Source organism: Manis javanica, chromosome X (genome assembly GCF_040802235.1).
Source record: "Manis javanica isolate MJ-LG chromosome X, MJ_LKY, whole genome shotgun sequence".
In the NCBI taxonomy this organism is placed as follows: Eukaryota; Metazoa; Chordata; class Mammalia; order Pholidota; family Manidae; genus Manis; species Manis javanica.
This window is the reverse complement of record NC_133174.1, coordinates 17,985,866-18,008,142: the sequence shown is the minus strand read 5'-3', so window position 1 is coordinate 18,008,142 and position 22,277 is coordinate 17,985,866. Positions and strand designations below refer to the sequence as shown.

The following is a 22,277-nucleotide window of genomic DNA, read 5'->3' as shown; positions in this document are numbered from 1 at the left end:
ACAATTCCCAGACAAGCAAAAGTTGAGGGAATTTGTCTCCCACAAACCACCTCTACAGGGTATTTTAGAGGGACTGCTCTAGATGGGTGCACTCCTAAAAAGAGCACAGAACAAAACACCCAATATATGAAGAATGGAGGAGGAGGAATAAGAACGGAGAGAAATAAAGAATCATCAGACTGTGTTTATAATAGTTCAATAAGCGAGTTAAGTTAGACAGTAAGGTAGTAAAGAGGCTAACCTTGAACCTTTCGTAACCATGAATCTAAAGCCTGCAATGGCAATAAGGACATATCTTTTAATAATCACCCTAAATGTAAATGTACTTAATGCACCAATCAAAAGACACAGAGTAATAGAATGGATAAAAAAGCAAGACCCATCTATATGCTGCTTACAAGAGACTCACCTCAAACCCAAAAACATGCACAGATTAAAAGTCAAGGGATGGAAAAAGATATTTCATGTAAACAAAAGGGAGAAAAAAGCAGGTGCTGCAATACTAGCATCAGACAAAATAGACTTCAAAATAAAGAAAGTAATAAGAGATAAAGAAGGACTTTACATAATGATAAAGGGCTCAGTCCAACAAGAGGATATAACCATTATAAACATATATGCAGTGAAAACAGGAGCACCAATATATGTGAAACAAATACTAACAGAATTAAAGGAGTAAATAGAATGCAATGCATTCATTTGGGGAGACTTCAACACACCACTCACTCCAAAGGACAGATCCAACAGACAGAAAATAAGTAAGGACACAGAGGCACTGAACAACACACTAGAACAGATGGACCTAATAGACATCTGTAGAACTCTACATCCAAAAGCAACAGGATACACATTCTTCTCAAGTGCACATGGAACATTCTCCAGAATAGACCACATACTAGGCCACAAAAAGAGCCTCAGTAAATTCAAAAAGATTGAAATCCTACCAACCAACTTTTCAGACCACAAAGGTATAAAACTAGAAATAAATTTGTACAAAGAAAGCAAAAAGGCTCACAAACACATGGAGGCTTAAAACATGCTCCTAAATAATCAATGGATCAACGACCAAATTAAAATGGAGATCCAGCAATATATGTAAACAAATGACAACAACAACACAAAGCCCCGACTTCTGTCGGACGCAGCAAAAGCAGTCTTAAGAGGAAAGTATATAGCAATCCAGGCATATTGAAAGAAGGAAAAACAATCCCAAATGAATAGTCTAATGTCACAATTATCAAAATTGGAAAAAGAAGAACAAATGAGGGCTAAGGTCAGCAGAAGGAGGGACATAATAAAGATCAGAGAAGAAATAAATAAAACTGAGAAGAATAATACAATAGAAAAAAATCAATGAAACCCAGAGCTGGTTTTTGAGAAAATAAACAAAATAGATAAGCCTCTAGCCATACTAATTTAAGAGAAAAAGAAAACCTACACACATAAACAGAGTCAGAAATGAAAAAGAAAAAATCATGACAGACCCCACAGAAATACAAAGACTTATTAGAGAATACTATGAAAACCTATATGCTAACAAGCTGGGAAACCTAGGAGAAATGGACAACTTCCTAGAAAAATACAACCTTCCAAGACTGACCCAGAAAGAAACAGAAAATCTAAACAGACCAATTACCACCAACAAAATTGAAGTGGTAATCAAAAAACTACCCAAGAACAAAACCCCCAGGCCAGATGGATTTACCTCAGAATTTCATCAGACATACAGAGAAGACATAATACCCATTCTCCTTAAAGTTTTCCAAAAAATACAAGAGGAGGGAATACTCCCAAACTCATTCTATGAAGCCAACATCACCCTAATACCAAAACCAGGCAAAGACCCCACCAAAAAAGAAAACTACAGATGCAAAAATACTCAACAAAATATTAGCAAACCGAATTCAAAAATACATCAAAAAGATCATACACCATGATCAAGTGGGATTCATCCCAGGGATGCAAGGACGGTACAACATTTGAAAATCCATCAACATCATCCACCACATCAACAAAAAGAAGGACAAAAACCACACGATCATCTCCACAGATGCTGAAAAAGCATTCGACAAAATTCAACATCCATTCATGATAAAAACTCTCACCAAAATGGGCATAGAGAGCAAGTACCTCAACATAATAAAGGCCATATATGATAAACCCACAGCTAACATCATACTGAACAGCGAGAGGCTGAAAGCTTTTCCTCTGAGATTGGGAACAAGACAGGATGCCCACTCTCCCCACTGTTATTCAACATAGTACTGGAGGTCCTAGCCACAGCAATTAGACAAACAAAGGAATCCAGATTGGTAAAGAAGAAGTCAAACTGTCACTATTTGCAGATGACATGATATTGTACATAAAAAACCGTAAAGACTCCACTCCAAAACTACTAGAACTAATATAGGAATTCAGCAAAGTTGCAGGATAAAAAGTTAACATAGAGAAATCTGTGGCTTTCCTATACACTAACAATGAACTAATAGAAAGAGAAATCAGGAAAACAATTCCATTCACAATGGCATCAAAAAGAATAAAATACCTAGGAATAAACCTAACCAAGGAAGTGAAAGACCTATACCCTGAAAACTGTAAGACACTCTTAAGAGAAATTAAAGAGGACACTAACAAATGGAAACTCATCCCATGCTCCTGGCTAGGAAGAATTAATATTGTCAAAATGGCTATCCTGCCCAAAGCAATATATAGATTAGATGCAATCCCTATCAAATTACCAACAGCATTCTTCAAAGAACTGGAACAAATAGTTCAAAAATTCATATGGAACCACCGAAGACCCCAAATAGCCAAAACAATCCTGAGAAGGAAGAATAAAGTGGGAGGGATCTCGCTCCCCAACTTCAAGCTCTACTACAAAGCCATAGTAATCAAGACAATTTGGTACTGGCACAAGAACAGAGCCACAGACTAGTGGAACAGAATAGAGACTCGAAACATTAACCCAAACATATATGGTCAATTAATATATGATAAAGTAGCCATGGACATACAATGGGGAAATGACAGTCTCTTCAACAGATGGTGCTGGCAAAACTGGACAGCTGCATGGAAGAGAATGAAACTGGATCACTGTCTAACCCCATACACAAAAGTAAATTCAAAATGGATCAAAGACCTGAATGTAAATCATGAAACCATAAAACTCTTAGAAAAAAACATAGACAAAAATCTCATGGACATAAACATGAGTGACTTCTTCATGAACGTATCTCCCTGGGCAAGGGAAACAAAAGCAAAAATGAACAAGTGGGACTATTTAAGCTGAAAAGCTTCTGTACAGCAAAAGACACCATCAATAGAACAAAAAGATACCCTACAGTATGGGAGAATATATTTGTAAATGACAGATCCGATAAAGGTTTGACATCCAAAATATATAAAGAGCTCACACACACACACCTCAACAAACAAAAAACAAATAATCCAATTAAAAAATGGGCAGAGGAGCTGAATAGACAGTTCTCTAAAGAAAAAATTCAGATGGCTAACAGACACATGAAAAGGTGCTCCACATCGCTGGTCATCAGAGAAATGCAAATTAAAACCACAATGAGACATCACCTCACACCAGTAAGAATGGCTACCATCCAAAAGCCAAACAACAACAAATGTTGGCAAGGTTGTGGAGGAAGGGGAAACCTCCTACACTGCTGGTGGGAATGTAAATTAGTTCAGCCATTGTGGAAAGCAGTATGGAGGTTCCTCAAAATGCTTAAAATAGAAATAGCATTTGACCCAGGAATTCCACTCATAGGAATTTACCCTAAGAATGCAGCAGCCCAGTTTGAAAAAGACAGATGCACCCCTATGTTTATCGCAGCACTATTTACAATAGCCAAGAATTGGAAGCAACAGAAGTGTCCATCTGTAGATGAATGGATAAGGAAGAGGTGGTACATATACACAGTTCAGCCATAAGAAGAAAACAAATCCTACCATTTGCAACAACATGGATGGAGCTCGAGGGTATTATGCTCAGTGAAATAAGACAGGTGGAAAAAGACAAGTACCAAATGACTTCACTCATACATGCAGTATAAGAGCAAAGAGAAACTGAAGGAACAAAACAGCAGCAAAATCACAGAACTCACGAATGGACTAACAGTTACCAAAGGGAAAGGGACTGGGGAGGATGGGTGGGATGGGAGGAATAAGGGCGGGAAAAAGAAAGGGGGCATTACAATTAGCAATGTATAATGTGGAGGGGGTATGGGGCGGGCTCTACAACACAGAGAAGACAAGTAATGATTTTACAGCATCTTACTACACTGATGGACAGTGACTGTGAAGGGGTATGTGGGGGGGACTTGGTGAAGGGGGAGCCTAGTAAACATAATGTTCTTCATGTAATTGTAGATTAATGATATTAAAATAAAAAAATAAAACAAAATAATATATCTCTATTTGAAGATAACATCATCTCATATAAAGAAAATCCTAAGGAATCCACAAAATTATTAAAATAAGTGAGTGCAGTAAAGTTGCAGGATACAAGACCAATATACAAATAAGTTTTATTTCTATACACTAGCAATAAACAATCCAAAAATGAAATTAAAAAAACAATTCTACTTCCAATAGCATCAAAAAGAATAAAATATTTAAGAATAAAGTGCAATAGAAGTGTAAAACTTACACACTGGAAAGTAGAAAACATCACTGAAATTAAAGACCCACATAAATGGAAAGACCCAATTTTCACAGATTGTATACTTAACATTAAGATGGCAATACTCCCCAAATCAATCAAGATCCAATACAATCCCTATCAAAATCCTAGCATTTTTGTATAATTGACAAGATGATTCAAAAATAAAATACAATATATAGCCATACAATGGAATATTATTCAGCAATAAAAAGAAATGAAGTACAAATACAGACTACAACACAGCTGAATCTTGAAAACAGTAACCTAAATGAAGTAAGCCAGACACAAAAGGTCACATATGATTCCATTTACATAAAATGTCCAAGATATGCAAATGTATAGAGGCAGAAAAATTAGTGGTTTTTCTAGATCTGGGAGGGATGGAGGGATTGAGGGAGGTTATAAGCTAAAAGGTAGGGGGTTTCTTTGGGGAGTAATGGCAATGCCCTAAAGTTGACTGTGGTCAAGGCTGGAGAGACTCTGTGAATACACTAACAGCCATTTAACTGTACACTTTAAATGGGTGAACTGTATGTATGTGAATTACAACTCAATAAGTTGTTAAATAAAAAAGACACAGAACCAGTTTGAGTGTCCTTCTCCCCAACCCTCCCCATTTTTTACCACTAAGAAAGGACAAATTGTTATCTTTTAAGAGGGAAAATAAGAATGTGAACCCCTTTGGTTCTTTCTCTTCCTTAAGCTCTGCTTTCAATCTCAATTTCAAGAGCCCCCGAAGTTGAAAACAAACCTCTGTAAATTTCTGTGCCTCTAAAGCAACTCTTTGTACTGTTGTAAAACAAATGTTGAATTCTTGAATAATGGAAGGATATAAACTGTTGAAATCCAGAAGCAAAATGAACTTATCATAAAAACCTGCAATAAAAAAGCCACATTACAAAAAGTCTTTTAAAAAAGCAGATTTGTCGAAACATCACATTAGAAATACTATACAGTGAAGTGTATTACAAACGATACACTATCCTGAGCTGTGAGGTAGATTAAAGGAAAATAAAGAGTCTACTACCACTCCATAAAAATGACTTGGATTAGAGTGAAAACTCAAGTCACAAAAGAGATCCTATCTTGCTTTCAGCTACACCTGGCCCTTTCCCCAGCAGTCCCCTATGATGGGCACCATTATTTATTATTATTATTATTATTTCAGTCCACTATTATGACAGGAAAGCACCTTCCCCTATCAATTACTTTAGATAGGTATCACATCCACTTCAAAGAAATGTTGTTAAATTATCCCTCAAGCAAACAATCCCTCCCATCTTCCCTCCTACCTCCACCCCCAAAATGTTTAGTGATCTATACCAGTAAGTGGGTATATATATATTACAATCATATCTTCAAAGAATAAAATGGACAGCCCATTTACCTATACACAAACTGCTAAGACCAGACAAGAAATGTACATATATAAATGTCAGTAGTGGAACGATCCACCCTTTTTACTTGTAAAGGGTGAACAGAATGCTACTATATTTCTCTAGGACATTTATAAAGAGTTATCTTCACCTTAAGAAGACATTGACCAAAAATAAATGTCCACTATAAAGGCAATAATAACAATAGCAAACATACTGATAGCTTACTCTATGTCAGGGACTATCCTAAATAATCACTTTATACTGTAAATCCTTGTGTGGTAGATATTATTCTTATTTCTATTTTACAAAAGAGGAAAGTGAGGCTTACAGAGGTTAAACAGGAAGGCCCAAATCACACAGCCAGAATTCAAGTCCAGATCTATTTTAACACCAAAGGACTACCTATTTCATTACAACTATTAATAAACTCCTTTTGTCAATAAGGTCTCCCACTTAAGAGTTCAAGTTACTTGATTCAAATTCACATCAATTCCTGTACAACAATGTAAATATACTTAATACTACTTAACTGTACACCTAAAAATCATTAAGATGGTAAAAGAAGAAAAAAGGACCATTTCTAGCTTTGTGTACCACAAAATATCTTCTTTGCTATTCACGAAATGGGAAAAAATTATTCTCCTGTAAAGTGCAATTTCATGGTTACTGTCTTTGCTGGGACTTTCTTTACCTTTGCAGTCCAGCTGAACTGGCCCCAGCAGGTCGGGTGGAAGCAGAACCCCAGCCTCCAAGAATGGGTGAGAGAGGACAGAGGTGCTCTTACCACAAGGCAAAGATCTATAAACTGGACTAGGGGTTGGTGAACAGTGTGCAGACCAATCCAGCCTACCCTCTCTTTTTGTACCACTCATGAGCTAAGAATACTTTTTACATCTTTAAATAGTTGGAAAATAAAAATGGAAAGAAAAAACCAGAGTATTTCATGATACATGAAAATTACACAAAATTTAAATTTCAATGTCCATGAATAAAGCTTTCTTGGAACACAAGATAAAGATTCACATTAATTAATTCATGATAGGTTACTGGCAAACAAGATTTTGATAAAAAATGTAAATAAAAAATATTAAGATCATTATGAGACCTAGTTACTAACCTATAAAACACAATTCAGGTCTTCTAGTTTCTCAAGCCTAGCTCTCCATTAAGAAATTCCTTAAGACCACGGGCAAACCCAATGTGCTGCCCAACCTTACCAACTTTGGGGTCTAATACCAAGCCTCCAGCATAAGCTGCTTTCTTACGTCCTTTCTTGTATTTACTGATATCTCCATCAATGTCTTCATCTTCACCTCCCTAATAGCAAATGGAAAGAAAGATAACGTCACCAGCCAGCAACTAACTAATAAAGAAGTTTTTGTGATTTCCCCTTTTTTCAATTGCAGCACATAGTTCTAACAAACATTCTTTACTTTTAGTTAGTGGTCCTACCTGTGGGGAAAGACAGTTATTGTAGTATATTCATGAATCCAAATGAATGCCAAGCATGAAAGTTACTGAAACAAATACTGTATCTCTGACAATAAATATGCAAAGTCTACTTTAAAATGTTTCTGAATTCACAGAACTTCGTATTTTTAAATCAATGGATACTAAAAATACAACTCTTCATATTATGTAAACTTGAAATTGTAAAGAGTCCTCTTCATTACCTAACTTTTATGATGTAAACCACAAAATATTCCATAGATATTATCATAATTCCCTTTAATAATACGGTACCTTAAAATAAGCATGTCCATCGACTGAAAAATAATTGCCAAGTAGTTTATTAATTAACTCACTACTTTGGAAGTCAAATTCCTCTAATATTCTTTATACAAACTTTGATAATGTATGTAAAATAAGCAAATACAAGAACCTGAATCGTTTTAACATTAAATTCCCATTCTGAGTCAATTACTATCAGTGCTGATAAAACAGCAGCTAAGCTAAGTTTTAGTACCAATGTGATGGAATTCACTTCAGAAGCCTGACTGCAGTGATCTTAAACCTAATAGTATAAAAAAATGCAACAAAGGCTCATGGCTTTAAGGTGTGGGGAAAATTGAAGTTCTATGGCCAGGATCCTCACCTGAACCCGAACTACTTGATGATGTAACTGGCCTACTGCTAGGCTACTGCTTCCACACTGTAGGTAATAAGCTATTATTGACTGAGTCACTATATAAAGAGCTCTGCCCAGTGGCTCTGGGCAGAGGCAGTGACAAAGGAGGATTACAGACCTGCAGACTGTTGGATGCTGTTGTAATCCTAGTGCTAGACCTATATCCCCCCCCACTACCAGAACAAAGGTGGGTAATAAACCCCTTTTCCCCAAGAACGTTCCACTGTCACTCCTCAGTCTCACTGAATCAGTAGTGCCCAGGGCTGAAACTCATTGGCAAGACAAAGGAAATAAGAGACTTTTAACTACCATCTAACTTTGGCTATAGCTTAGGTGACAAAGCACTTTCCATGTATGGATTCATCAGAAAAGGCTTAATGCCTTCCTCAAAGAAGTCCATATTTCACAAATAATTTTTATCTGTACAGAGAGAAAAGCAGAGAAGGAAATGACCACACAGACACAACAGAACAAATTTAACATGGTTTCTACAGTATACAAGGGATTAGTTTGGTAGCAGGTGTTACCAGCCAAAAAAAAAAAAGCACTATTTAGGTAAATAAAAGTGGGGGGAATACTAAAAGGCAGAACACTGTACAATTTTAGACCCACCAGTTTTTGCTGAGGCTTTCTGAAAATCTGCTTGTCAGGCACAATATAGTTGTTTTCATAAAATGCATGAAGCAACAAGAACTCATTACGCTCGGATCGTCCACCCATCAGCGTCCTAGACTATTAAACAGAATTTCTCTTTAAAATTTGAGCCCATCAAAACCACAACAAACATAGGCAACTTTGAATTGGTAAATTTAATCATAGCAGCTCCTTCAAAATCACCCCTCATAACAAGGGCTGCTTTTTAAAAAAAGGTACTAAATTATTTCTGGTGTTTTCTTTAAGCATTATTGTTAAAAAGAGACAAAGAGAGCTTTAAAATACTGACAACTTGGGCTATTTCTTTACTCCCAAGTGGACCATTCCACAAATCAGACACATCCAGATGTTAGAGATGACCCTCATGATTACCCAGACTTCAACACACTGCACCTGGCTTTCCTGCCCTTCTTCCAGCTAGTACATCTTACAGCAGCAGCCCAGCTTTCAGAATACAAGTTACTCATTTTATAAGCATGCATTTAGACTCATTATCATATAACAACTACCCCCAAGCAAACACTGAATCCAACAGGAAATGCTTTTTCCCCCTAAGTTAAATTTACCATAACGTTCCCAGCGATGTTAGTGATCTGCAATGCTAATGGCAGAACATTTAGCTCACACATGATCTGCAAAATGAACCTGGCATCTTTCCAGGTGTGCTCCAACAGGTACATCAGATGAGAAGATTCACTGTACAGAAAATTGAGAATGAAACAGAATCAAGTAATTAAAAGAAACAATGACTATAATCAGAACTTTATAAAATGTTACAAAGATTTTTGGTATCAGTAACTTCGGAGCAACTTCAGGCATCTCGGCTTTGGAAACAATTTAAAGTAAGGTCATCATGAAACTAGGAATTCATTCATACTATACTGATCCCATTGTCAGTGTTGAAAACACATAAAATAATCTCACAATGATAAGATGATTTGTTAACTACAATCTGAAAACTACCTAAATCCTTTCATTCATTCCATCTAGTATGTATTACACACCTATGTGCCAGGCATTGTTGTAGAATCTGGCTGTGACCAAACTCCTGTCCTAATGGGGCTTATGTTATCACGGGGGAGAAAAAGTATAAATAAAAAATTAAATATGTGATATTGTGGATAAAGTGAACGTTCCTACAGCCAGGATTCTCACCTGGCCCTGGTCGGCTAGCTCGCTACATGCATGTGGGCAATACGTTGTTATTGACTCCATATAAGGAGTTCAGCACAGCTGCTGCAAGGCTGTAGGAGAGCAGATATGAGACTGGAGCGGTGGCAGCACCAAGGACAGAGACTGAGATGGCTGTCGGGGCAGAGAGGTTCAGAGGCAGACACTGGCTTGCTGCATGCAGACTTGCTCTGAGTGGACAGATGCTAGTGACTGACCTTGCCATTATGGGAATAAAGTTGGGTATAACATTTCACTGTCGTTTCTTTGGTCTCACTGAATCCATAGTGAACTTGTCCAGGGCTGAAACCCATTGGCAAGACAGGTATGTTACATAATGTTAAGTATTAAGGAGAAAAAATTAAGAAGCAAAGGGAATATTAAGTGTCAGGAGCGGAGACTGAAATTTTAGTTAGGGAACTGAGAATAAAGACATGGAAGATGTGAGGAGTCAATCCTTGTGGATGGATATCTGAGGAAAGAGCATTCCAGGCAAACAGAACAGCACAATCAAAGGCCCTGAGTTGGGCACAAATTTGGCAGTTCCAAGACCAGAAAGGAGACCAATGGCTGGAACAGAGAAAATGATGGAGAAAGCAGTAGAAGATAAGGACAGAATATAAGACCTTGTAAGTCAAAATAAGGACTTTGGTTTTTACTCTGAATGGAACAGAAAAGTACTGGAAGACTTTTAAAAGAGGACCATATCTGACTTAACTTTAGCAGGAAAACTGGTTCCTGGGTTGGAAATAAGACTGCAAGAGGTAAAGGGCAAAAAGCAGAGACCAGTGAAAATGCTAATATAAAAGCCAGTAATCCAGGGGAAAGAGGATGATGGCTTGGACCAGGGTGGGTCCAATGGAGTAGAAAAGAAGTGGGTCAGATCTAGACATGTTTTAAAGATAGAGCTAACAGAATTTCCTGAAAGATCAAAGGTGAGATGTCAGAGAGAGGAGCCATGGATGCCTCAAAAGCTCATGAGACATCATGTAGAACAGGCAGGTGGATACATGAGCCTGGAATTTGGGGAGAGGTCACCACTGAAGACACAGGTGGGAGGCCATCAGCATCCAAAGGTATTAAATTCCCGAGACTCAGTGAGATCACCTAGAGTGACCCATCAGAGAGAAGCAGTCCTAGGACACGGGAGGAATGGGAAGAAAAGGGAAGTAGCCAGAAGGGAAGAAGAAACCTTACTTAAGACAAGCACAAAGTTCTAATTGTACAAAATGAGTAGGTTCTGGAGGCCCACTGTATGGCAATGTGACCCCAGTTAACAGTACTGTAGTGTATACTTGAAATTTGCTATGAGGGTAAATCCTAAGTATCTCACCACAAAAAAAGGAAAGAAAAAAATACTATGTGAAGTAATGGATATGTTAATTTGCTGAATTATGGTGATTATTTCACAATATACACATGTATCAAGCATCACATACACCTTAAAATATATACAATTTTCATCAATTTTTACCTCAGTAAAGCTGGAAAAAAATAATCAAGCAATATCTCTAAGTAACTTAATGACTTCTCAGTTTTTATATTTTTTAAGTTATTAGCCCTAATTCCTGAATTAATGAATAAGAGTAGAAACTTAAATTGCACATTGATTTTTTTAAATTGAAGTATAGTTGATATACAATACTATATTGGTTTCAAGTATACAATAGTGATTTGACAGTTTTCTACATCATTAAATGCTCACCCCAACTAGCGTAGGTACTGTCAACATAGAAAGGTACTGCAGTATTATTGACTATATTCTCTATGCTGTACTTTAATCCCAATGACTAATTTATATAATTGAGATTTTGTGCCTCTTTATCCCGTTCACCTAATTCACCCACCCCAACCCCTCCCCCATGTAACCACCAGTCTCTTCTCAGTGACTATGAGTCTCTTTCTGTTTTTTTTTTTTAGATTCCACATATAAGTGAAATTATATCACAAAGAATTCTAAACTGCTCTTAGGAAACATAAAGACGGAATTAAGATAAGTGAGCTCGAGATAATCTGATAAAATAAGAGTAACTCAAGAGACAAAATAGTTCAAATTAGTAAAGTAATGGAAATGGTGTCAACATGAAGACAGATAATTTTCCCTCCATAGCACGCAAGGCTCCTGTCCCTCCAGCCTAAGGATGATGCCGGCATTTTGCCGTTGCTCCTTTTAGGACAAATTCTGAAGCATCCAGGATCATACCTGTACATGTTCCGTAACTTTTCCACTGGGATTACAACTCTTTCAGTTTTCAGAATCTGTTGAACAAGTTCAGATAAATGGTAACTTTTACAACGAATCAATTCCTTTGCTGAAATTTCCACATCACATATCATCCGGCCACAGGTGGCATTTCTTTCACCAAATCCACTCCTGCCCTATAAGGGGAGGACAAAAAGCAAATCGCATGGGAGAGCAGACACTGAGAACATTTCGTTCTACTTCCTTTGAGACTAGTCCAAAAATTACGATGATGAAACACTCATTCTTCCACCCATCCATTAAGCCATCACATATTTTGAACATTTACTATGTACCTGACCGTGTTCTAGGCACTCAGGATATAGCAGTGAGCAAAACAGAAGAGTCCTGATTTTTCTTGAAACGCACAATAAAGAACAGACATCATAAGCAATAAATTATACAGTTTTAGGAAAGGGGGAAGAGTAGAACAGGGTTAGGGAAACAAGGACTTGCAGGGGGTCACACCTTACACAAGGAAAATTATCTGCCAGGGTAGACCTCACTGAGAAGGCACCACATAAAGAAAACCTTGAATGAGATAAGTAGTTACTAAAGCAAATGTTTGGGTGAAGTGTTAATAATGACTCTATCACCTTCAAGATATAAATAGAAAAGGCAGCTAAAGACAGGAATAGGAAGCGAGTCAAGAGCATTGGCCCCAACTCCAACCTGTAGCAGCAGTATCCTCTGGAGAGCATTATAAAAGATACAGATTCCTAAGTTCTCTGATGAGGCAACACGCACATTTTATTGGTAAATTTTAAGTAAAGTAAAGATTTCAAGCACTAAGCAGCATCAGGTTCAGGAAATGAAGGTGCTTCACTTCTAAGCAAAATGAAACCTCCCTAGGCGAAGCAAGCAGGTAGAATGGAAAGACCAGACTTTAAAAGGGTCAGTTGAGCCTGGGTTAAAAATCTGTTCTTCCCCTTACTAGCTTTATGATCTTGAACAAGTTCGATTACCCCTGTGAGAAGGTACAACGAAACTGGAGGCACTGTGGAGCGGTAACGAGCACAGAAGGCGCACAGCTCACTGCCTTCGACAGCTCCTTCCCATCTCCTTCCTAAATGATAGTGTTCATTTCTGCACCTGCAACTCTGCCCTAAGGGCTAGAGCTTCGTTAATGCTGAAGTGGAGGTAACATATTAGTGGTGTCTCTAGATTCTAACAGCTGATTTTAAAAACTACCAGTGGATTTTACCAATAAAATGATGACTTCCAAGGAAAAGATGTTTAGTGCCTAAGTTAAAATAGCCTATTACGAGAAAACCGATTCCTAGTCAAAGAAGCACAGTGTGTTCCCTGGTAGCTACTCCATATAATGAAGCCAAATAAAGAAGTAAGATTTTGAAAATTATTATTACCCCAAGCTTTGGCATGCTGGATCGCTTCAGTCGACCTATCTTGGACCAGTGAGGAACCTTGCACACATTAATTCTCTGCAGCAACACTTCCAGTTCAAACCCATAAATATTATGACCCTAGTCAGAAAAAGAAGGCAGCCAATAACATTATAACAAATGCAAATCAGAGGATTTATCTTCATATGCATAGAATTTCTTTGCCCTTTCTTTTTCTGGTCTCTAATTGAAGGAACCATGAGCTTACCTCCGATTGGGATCCTTTCTTCTTCAGGAATTTATTCATCAGCAGCATTCATTAGCCTTGACATTAACAAAGCTGCTAAGCAGATTGCTGGAATAAACTTTATTTCATCCTAATTGATGCAAGGCTCATAAGATGTCTTTTAATTTGCAGCTCATGCCTCACAGACTTGGAGGCAAATGCAAATTTCAGTGTCCCATACTTTTTATGTGACCAGTAAATGCTGTATTCAATTTCATTTCACTTTCTTAAACTGAGAACCTGCCTATGTTGTGTGACAGTTTAGACTTAGAAAGTACAGGAACTGCCTCTAGTTTCTTCCTAATGAACTGAGTTCAAACACTACTGACTTAGACTCTTAATCAATGGTAAACAAAATAAATATTAATACCACCCTAAGAGTTCCAATAAGAAACTTGTTAGAAGCAATGAAACAAAACTATATCTAGTAAAAAAACTCAAAAAATGCAAGCAAATTTTCCACATCTATAATTTCCATCATTTCAATATGGTTCACTGCCTGTGTTTATTAAAAAACCAGATGAAGTTTAAGTTAAATCAGATCAATAAACATATTTACTTGTTACCAATTTTAATTAAAAATATATACCACTATATATTTAGGAGGTTTCTCTATTAAATTAAGAGACCCAAAGGACATGAGTAAGTTTTATTTCCAAATTATCATACTTGGGACTGGGGACTCAAACCCATGTCAGGATTCTCTCTTACATGTGTTCAGATTTCTCACACACACACACTTGGCGCTAACACCTAAGGCAAGCTAGCTATCCTGGACACCATGACCTCTCCTTAGGGCCCAAGACAGAGACTACTAGTGGAGACTGGGTGAGCACCTGGTGCTGAGCCAGAGCACCGGTGTAGGGCACTGTGAACAGAATCTTTCTGGAGCTTCCAAGATGAGTCCCAAAATGTCCTAAGGGAAGTGGGTGCAAAGACACTGGTTAACAACCCATAGGTTCTCAGTCCTTTGGCTCCACTGTCATCAGAAAAGGTGTCCAAGAACAAATACAAATGTGGAAAAATATATGGCAAACATTTTTGCAAAGCTTCACCTAAACCAAATTACCAAAATGACATTCTAAATATAGGCATTTATATCCTACTTTCCTCCAAAAATATCAGAAGCATATTAACCCAGAAAAAAGACAAAAGGAAGAACTTCTATCAAGGACCCCATAAACTAAGGAAGGCCAGAGGAAACATAAAGCAAAATTGTTGCTTTATGACTCTTAGGAACTGGGGCAAAGACAGCTCAATGAATTACTACCTTTTGCTATCTAGTGGGAAGATACTCAGTCATCAAGAGAAAAAAAATGATTCCTATCCTGAGCTCTCAGAGGAATATGTCACAGAGCTCCACTGAGCTCAGAAAATTAAAATACTACATTTTGGGGACTGGCACCAAACCAAGGGAATTAACTGTGACCATTATACAACTGGAACACAATTTAAGCCAAAATTTTTGAAATACCAACACCTGGCATGAGTTTACTTACTTATAGGCTAGTCTCTAAGTATAAATAACTGGAATATGCTAAGCTTCAACAATAATTCATGAATTGCTTTTCTAATAAAGGAAAAAATCGATCTTGTAGTGGGCCGGAATTTTTTTTCCCTTTCCACTAGCAGAAAGTATAGCAATTCCAACCAGCCCATAGGGTAATTTCACTCTGAAAAGATTCTTTGCTGTGCAAAAAATACACAAAGAACTCGTTTTACAACTCAACAATTAAAGAAACCAAACACCCCAATTAAAAAAATGGGCAGAGGATCTGAATAGACATTTTTCCAAAGAAGATATATAGATGCCCAACAGGCATATGAAAAGATATTCAACACTACTAATCAGGGAAATGAAAATCAAAACCACAATGAGTTACCCCTCACACCTATTAGAATGGCTAGCATCAAAAAAGACAAGAAACAAGTGTTAGCAAGGACATGGAGAAAGAGGAATCTTCATGCACTGTTCGTGGGAATGTAAACTGGTGCAGCCACTATGGAAAACAGTACAGAGATTCCTCAAAAAATTAAGAACAGAACTATAATATGATCTAGCTATTCTACTTCTGGATACTTACCTGAAGAATACAAATACACTAATTTGAAAAGATATTTGCACCACTATGTTCCCTGCAGCATTAGTTACAATAGTCAAGATATGGAAACAACCTAAGTGTCCACCAATGGTTGAATGGATAAAGAGGATGTGGTATATATATATTATGGACTACTACTCAGCCATGAAGAAGAATACTCTACCATTGAGACAACATGGATGGACTTTGAGGGTATTATGCTAAGTGAAATAAGTCAGATGGAGAGAGACAAATACTGCATGGTTTCACTCATATGTGGAATCTAAAAAACAGAACAAATGAGCAAATAAAAAATACAAAAATGAACTCAGAGATACAGAGAACAGATTGATGGTTAAGAGAGGGGAGGAAGGTTGGGGAATGGGTGAAAAAGGCCAAGGGGGTCAATCGTCTGGTGATGGATGGCAACTAGCCTTTAGTAGCTATCATTCTGTAGTATATACAGATGTCAAATAACAACGTAGTACACCTGAACTTATATAATGTTGCATGCCAATTTTATCTCAACAAAGAAAATTCTTTGCTACTCAAAGGTAGCAATCAAGTCACATTGGAAAGAACTAAGGAATGAAAAGCTCCCCCATGACATGATCAAACATCTACTCACCACAATGACATCAGGATCAATTTTGTGAACTTTTGCAAGGAAAAAACCTAACAGTGTTCTTTCTGTTGCAGCAACTTCAACCTTCACATTCTGTTAGATAAAAACACACCAGTCATTTAGTCTTTACTCTCAAGTACTGTATCTTGGCTCCTTGTTCAAGCAGAGTAAGATTTCTTAGGATTAAAAGAAGCCATCCATTTCAAAATTAAATACAGCAACAAAATTCCTGATTCTAGGTTTCATGGTAATATTCGCACAAAGTCTCTGAGGAACTTGTTCTATTAATAAGCATGTGAATGAAGGAAAATTTTAAATGCTCAGCACTATCACGTGCAGAAATGTCCCTCCATAGGAATACAGTTGTGCATCTGGACACATTTTATAGCATATGAATCAAAGCACCTTTCAAAAACATTACTTACTTTCTTATACAATCTCTGGTAGACTTTGCTGTTTATATATTTACCACATAAAGAAATTCCAAGGACTGTATATACTAATCTCAAATTGTGGTTTAAGAACCTATAAATAAGCAACTAGACTAAAAACAAGACAAGCATACATTTAAGAATTATACATGTCTTAAGTATAAATAAAACCTATTTTCACAAAAAAAGGCTTCCACTTGGATTACTCAATATAAATCAGGTATTCAAAAGATCTACTCTTACTTAAACTCTCTTAGAATGGAAATTGATGGCTATGTTTTCTACAACTAGCTTGGCTAAAAAATATCAGTTTGACTCTAATGAAATTTTCCTAGGTCACTGTTCTTGGATAGGTAATTCAGGTCACTTCACAAATAATAGCCTGGTCCAATAATACCCCCTACTGCTGGACTTCTCAAGCCAATTTAAAGTAAGTAGAACTGACAAGGTTGCTAACTTTTAATTCTGTCAAGCAAGGACATTAAAATAATAAAACAAACCTATAAATTTATCAACACAAGCATTCCATTAAAAAAAAACATACTCTCCAAAAATGAAATTCTTTACATTGAATACATTTACCGTTATGAAAAACTACATTATACTACTTCTCCCCTACCATATTATTAAGGTATAAGAACTTCTTCATGGAGTATACTAGGAATTCAGAGATCACTGCTCAGTTGTAGCCAGGCCACAGCAACCTTTCTAATACATGTTCCCTTTAATATCCACAGTATTCCCAACTTCACTTGGCTTTCTTCAAGCTGGAGGAGTGGAGGAGAGGGGCTCTACCCAACACTTCCCCAAACAGTAAACAAGTGATCATGCATTTTGGAAAAGCTTCCAATTAAGCAACCTGAAGGAGCATTTGAGCCTGTCCATCCACTAATACAGTGTAGAATCTCAGTAGTTTCAGGTGATAAAAATTTAAATATTGATGGACCTAGAGGGCATTACGCTCAGTGAAATAAGCCAGGGAGAGAAAGACAAATACCATATGATTTCACTTATCTGTGGAATATAAAAGCAAAACAAAACAAAACAAAACAGAATGAACAAAACAGCAGTAGACTCATAGACACTGAGAAGTGACTAGTGGCTACCAAGGAGGAAAGGTTGTGATGGGTCAGTGGGGAGGGTGAGGGGAATAAAGGGGCACAAAAATTCTCAATCATAATATAAGTCAGTCACAGGGATGGTAGTACAGCATGGAGAATATAGCCAATGATTCTGTAACATCTTTCTATGTTGACAGTAACTGCACTAGTGGGATTGAGGATTTAATATAGATAACCGATGAACCACTGTGTTGTATATTTGAAACCAATATAAGATTGTATATCAACAATACTTCAATTTAAAAAAAGATTTAAAAGTTGTTTAAATATTGAATAACGTTTATAGCTTTTACTAATACATTTTGAATGGATTAATGCCATACTCCAATCTAGCAAGAAGAGATCTCATAAATTAACATATAAAATAGCCTATTCCTAATAATTCACACCATCCTCCTTTTCTTTTTTAATATATGTTTCATTATTTAACAGGAATGAATGAGTTCTTTACCTTTTTCTTAATCTCTTCTTTGAAATCATATGGAAGAATACAGTCCTTTGGGTTAGACACAACTGTAAGAAGGAAAAAAATTAACATTCCAGCACCATCTTAGTACAATTACAAGTACACATACACTGCATGTTCCCTAATGTAAACTGTCTTAAATATAAATAAATTCCTGCTAATCACTAAAGAGTTAAGAGGATCAAGTATTCCCATTCATGTTGTTGGACCTCAAAAGAATAGCCAAAATGATCATAAAATTCATATGGAACCACAGAAGACGCTAAATAGCTAAAGCATCCTTGAGAAAGAACAATGCTGGAGGAATCGCTCAGTCTGGTTTCAAACTATAGTATAAAGCTATAGTAATCAAAACAATATGGTACTTGATATAAACAGACATATAGATCAATGGGGAACAGAATAGAGAGCCCCAAAATAAACCCATGCACATATGGTCAGTTAATTTATGACAAAGGAGCCAAGAATATAGATGGGGAAAGGATAGTCTTCACTAAATGGTGCTGGGGAAACTGGACAGTCACATGAAAAAGAATGGAACTGGACCACTATCTTACACCATACACAAAAACTAACTCAAAATGGGTTAAAGAATTGACTGTAAGATCTGAAACCATAAAGCTTATAGAAAAAAACATTAAGTGGTAAGCTTTCTGACATCAGTCTTGGCAATGACTATTTGGATTTGACACCAAAAGCAAAGGAAACAAAAGCAAAAGTAAACAAAGGGGACTACATCAAACTAAAAAGCTCTGCACAGCAAAGGAAACCATCAATAAAATAAAAAGGCAATCTACAGAATGGGAGAAAATGTCTGCAAATAAAATATCTGGTAAGGTGTTGATATCCAAAATGTATGAAGAACTCATACAACTCAACAGCAAACAATCCAATTTAAAAATGATCGGAATATCTCAACAGACATTTTTCCATCTCAATAGACATTTTTCCAAAGACTTGCAGGGATGGCCAACAGGTAAATGAAAAGATACTCAACACTGCTAATCAGCAGAGAAATGCAAATCAAAACCACAAATGAGATACCACCTCATACCTATTATAATGGCTATCATAAAAAAGACAATAAAATAAAAGTGTTGGAAGGATGTGGAGAAAAGAGAACCCTTGTGCACTGCTGGTGGGGATGTAAACTGGTGCAGCCAATATGGCCAACAGTACAGTGGTTCTTAAAAAAATTAAAAAATGAACTACCCTATTGTCCAGCAATTCCATTTCTGGATATTTATCTGAAGAAGACAAAAACACCAACTCCAAAAGATATCTGCAGCCCCATGTTCACTGCAACATGATTTCCAATAGCCAAGACACGGAAGCATCCTAAGTGTCCTTCAGTGAATGAATGGGTAAAGAAGATGACAATTTATATAGTGGAATATTATTCAACCATAAAAAAGGAAGAAATCTTGCCATTTGCAATAACATGGATGGATGGACCATGAGAGCAACATGCTAAGTGAAATAAATCAGACAGATAGTGATTCCACTTACAGGTGATCTATAAAAACAAAAAATAAAAAACGAACTCATACAGAGAAGAGATTGGTGCTTCCCAGAGGCGCGGAGGAAGGGGTGGGTGAAAGGAGTGAAGGTGGTCAAAAGATACAAACTTCCAGTTATAAAATAAATGTCATGGGGTTGTAATGTATAGCATAGTAATTATGGTTAATAATACTGCAATTTGAAGTTACTAAGAGCATATATCTGAAAAGTTCTCATCACAGGAAAAAAATTTTGTGACTATGTATGGTAACAGATGTTAACTAGACTTACTGTAGTGATCATTTCACAATATATACAAATACTCAGTCATTATGTTGTGTACCTGAAACTAATGTTACATGTCAATTGTATCTGAATTTTCAAGTTTAAAATATAAAAATCAAAAAAGAAAAAAAAGAATAGCCAAACACGAACTGTTAAAAACTGCTTTGATGAAACATCTGCTATTCATCTAAGTCAAAGTGGAGGACATATTTCAAAAAAGAAATTCACCTACCACCCAGATCTCAACCAACAATGGAGGAACTCAGTCCAACCTTCTTCAGGTTAGATAAGTAAGTGTCTCTCACTATATTCTAAGTTCCTTGCCATTCACAACAGCTGTTCACACCATGACACACAGAGGTGGGGAATAAATGTGTATTGAAATGAGTTAATGACTGCTCTCTTCCACATATTTTCAAGGCTTGCCATCATTTTGTTTCATGCATTCCACCCCACTTAAAGGGTAAAACCTCACAGTAACGTACATCATATTCTGTTCTCTCCTAGTTTCACTGGTTCACTTTGCCGATGCCCAAGAAACCAGACAGGAGATGCTGCCTCAGTTAATCTCTGGTTTCGGGCTGGAAATGTCCCAGGAAGCATAACAGATCAATAGTGGTATGCCTTTTTTTTTTAACACACAAAAAAAATGGTCATTGAACTGGTCAAGCTCTCAACATGGAATACGTCAGAACCCTCCTTGGAGACTTAATCATGGCATATTGAATTTCATGTACAGCATAAACTCCAATTTGCTACTACTGCTAACTCCTGCCAGACAGGTAAATATTCATTTATATCTTGGCACCTTGCCTTGTCACACAGAAAACACCGGCCAGGCTTCTATGATGGGCTTTTAGAATGACATCATAAAAAGAACATAGTTACAGCATACTTTTGACCAAGGAAAAAAATAACTCCACCCCAATAGAGTAGCCACTGAAACAGAAAAAAGACATCAAACTGCCTCCCACTTCTGCTCCTAGAACAGAATTAACCAGCTTAATAGGAGCAACTGATCTAATAAAACTTTGTGTCCACAGCTGACAAAAAAAAAAAAAAAAACTTCTTTAACAATATACACTAACTACTCTTGAAAACATTAAGAAAAAAAAAGAAAAATTAAAATCAACCCATTAGTAAACCAGCTAAAAAATACATACCACAGAAGTGTGACTGAAAGGGAGGCTGAGGGGGTGCTTTGTCTAATGCAAAGATGTGATGGACCAAAGCTGCCACAGCAATTATCTGTAAAGAAAGGAGGGGAAAGAAATATCTAGCGGACACCTACTATTCATTATGCATTCTCACCAAAACCACCAAGAATATTAAAAGACACAGATTTCAGTCCACAATGAATATCTTAACTCTTTATTATACAAGAATTTAAACAAATAAAAATTTGAGAAAAAATCAACTCTCATATACCCACCATGCAGCTTCAATTACCAACTCATTAATAGCTCTATCCACTTCCCGCCTCCCTGCAGATTAATTTGAAGCAAAACTCAGACCTATCACTTTATCCAGAAATAGTGCACTGCGTATGCCTAAAACAGAGTTTCTCAATCTCTGTACTATGGACATTTTAGGCCAAACAATTCTTTGTTGTGGGAGCAGTCCTGTGCATTGTGAATTGTTCAGCAGTGTCCTTGGCTTCCAATAGCATGGCTCCCCACACCCCCATCCCTGGGTTGTGACAACCAAAAATGTCTGTAGACATTGCCAAATGTCCCCTCAAGGACAAAGTCTCACCCTCTTGAGAACCACTACTCCAAAAGATAAGTTTTTAAAATGCAATACAATCATCTCAGCCAATACAATTAATAGTAATTCCTTAAAACTATTATTAAACATCAAGGCAGGATGCAAATTTTCATGTTTTCCCAAC

At 36.8% G+C, this 22,277-nt stretch overlaps 1 protein-coding gene and 1 non-coding gene across 3 annotated transcripts in view; both read right to left on the bottom strand.

Moving 5' to 3' along the window:
- Nucleotides 1-22,277, bottom strand: part of POLA1 (DNA polymerase alpha 1, catalytic subunit) — a 288,922-nt gene that overhangs the window by 235,728 nt on the left and 30,917 nt on the right. For both annotated transcript variants that reach the window (XM_017671042.3, XM_017671038.3), the window contains exons 16-24: nt 21,550-21,634; nt 18,587-18,648; nt 16,587-16,676; nt 13,616-13,732; nt 12,210-12,385; nt 9,403-9,532; nt 8,795-8,914; nt 7,272-7,371; nt 5,427-5,551 (exon numbers count right to left, since the gene is read on the bottom strand). In XM_017671042.3, coding sequence (XP_017526531.2) covers nt 5,427-5,551; nt 7,272-7,371; nt 8,795-8,914; nt 9,403-9,532; nt 12,210-12,385; nt 13,616-13,732; nt 16,587-16,676; nt 18,587-18,648; nt 21,550-21,634 — 1,005 coding nt within the window. The remainder of the gene's footprint in view (nt 1-5,426; nt 5,552-7,271; nt 7,372-8,794; nt 8,915-9,402; nt 9,533-12,209; nt 12,386-13,615; nt 13,733-16,586; nt 16,677-18,586; nt 18,649-21,549; nt 21,635-22,277) is intronic.
- LOC118973908 (small Cajal body-specific RNA 24) lies at nt 6,106-6,235 on the bottom strand. The gene has a single exon (XR_005063432.1).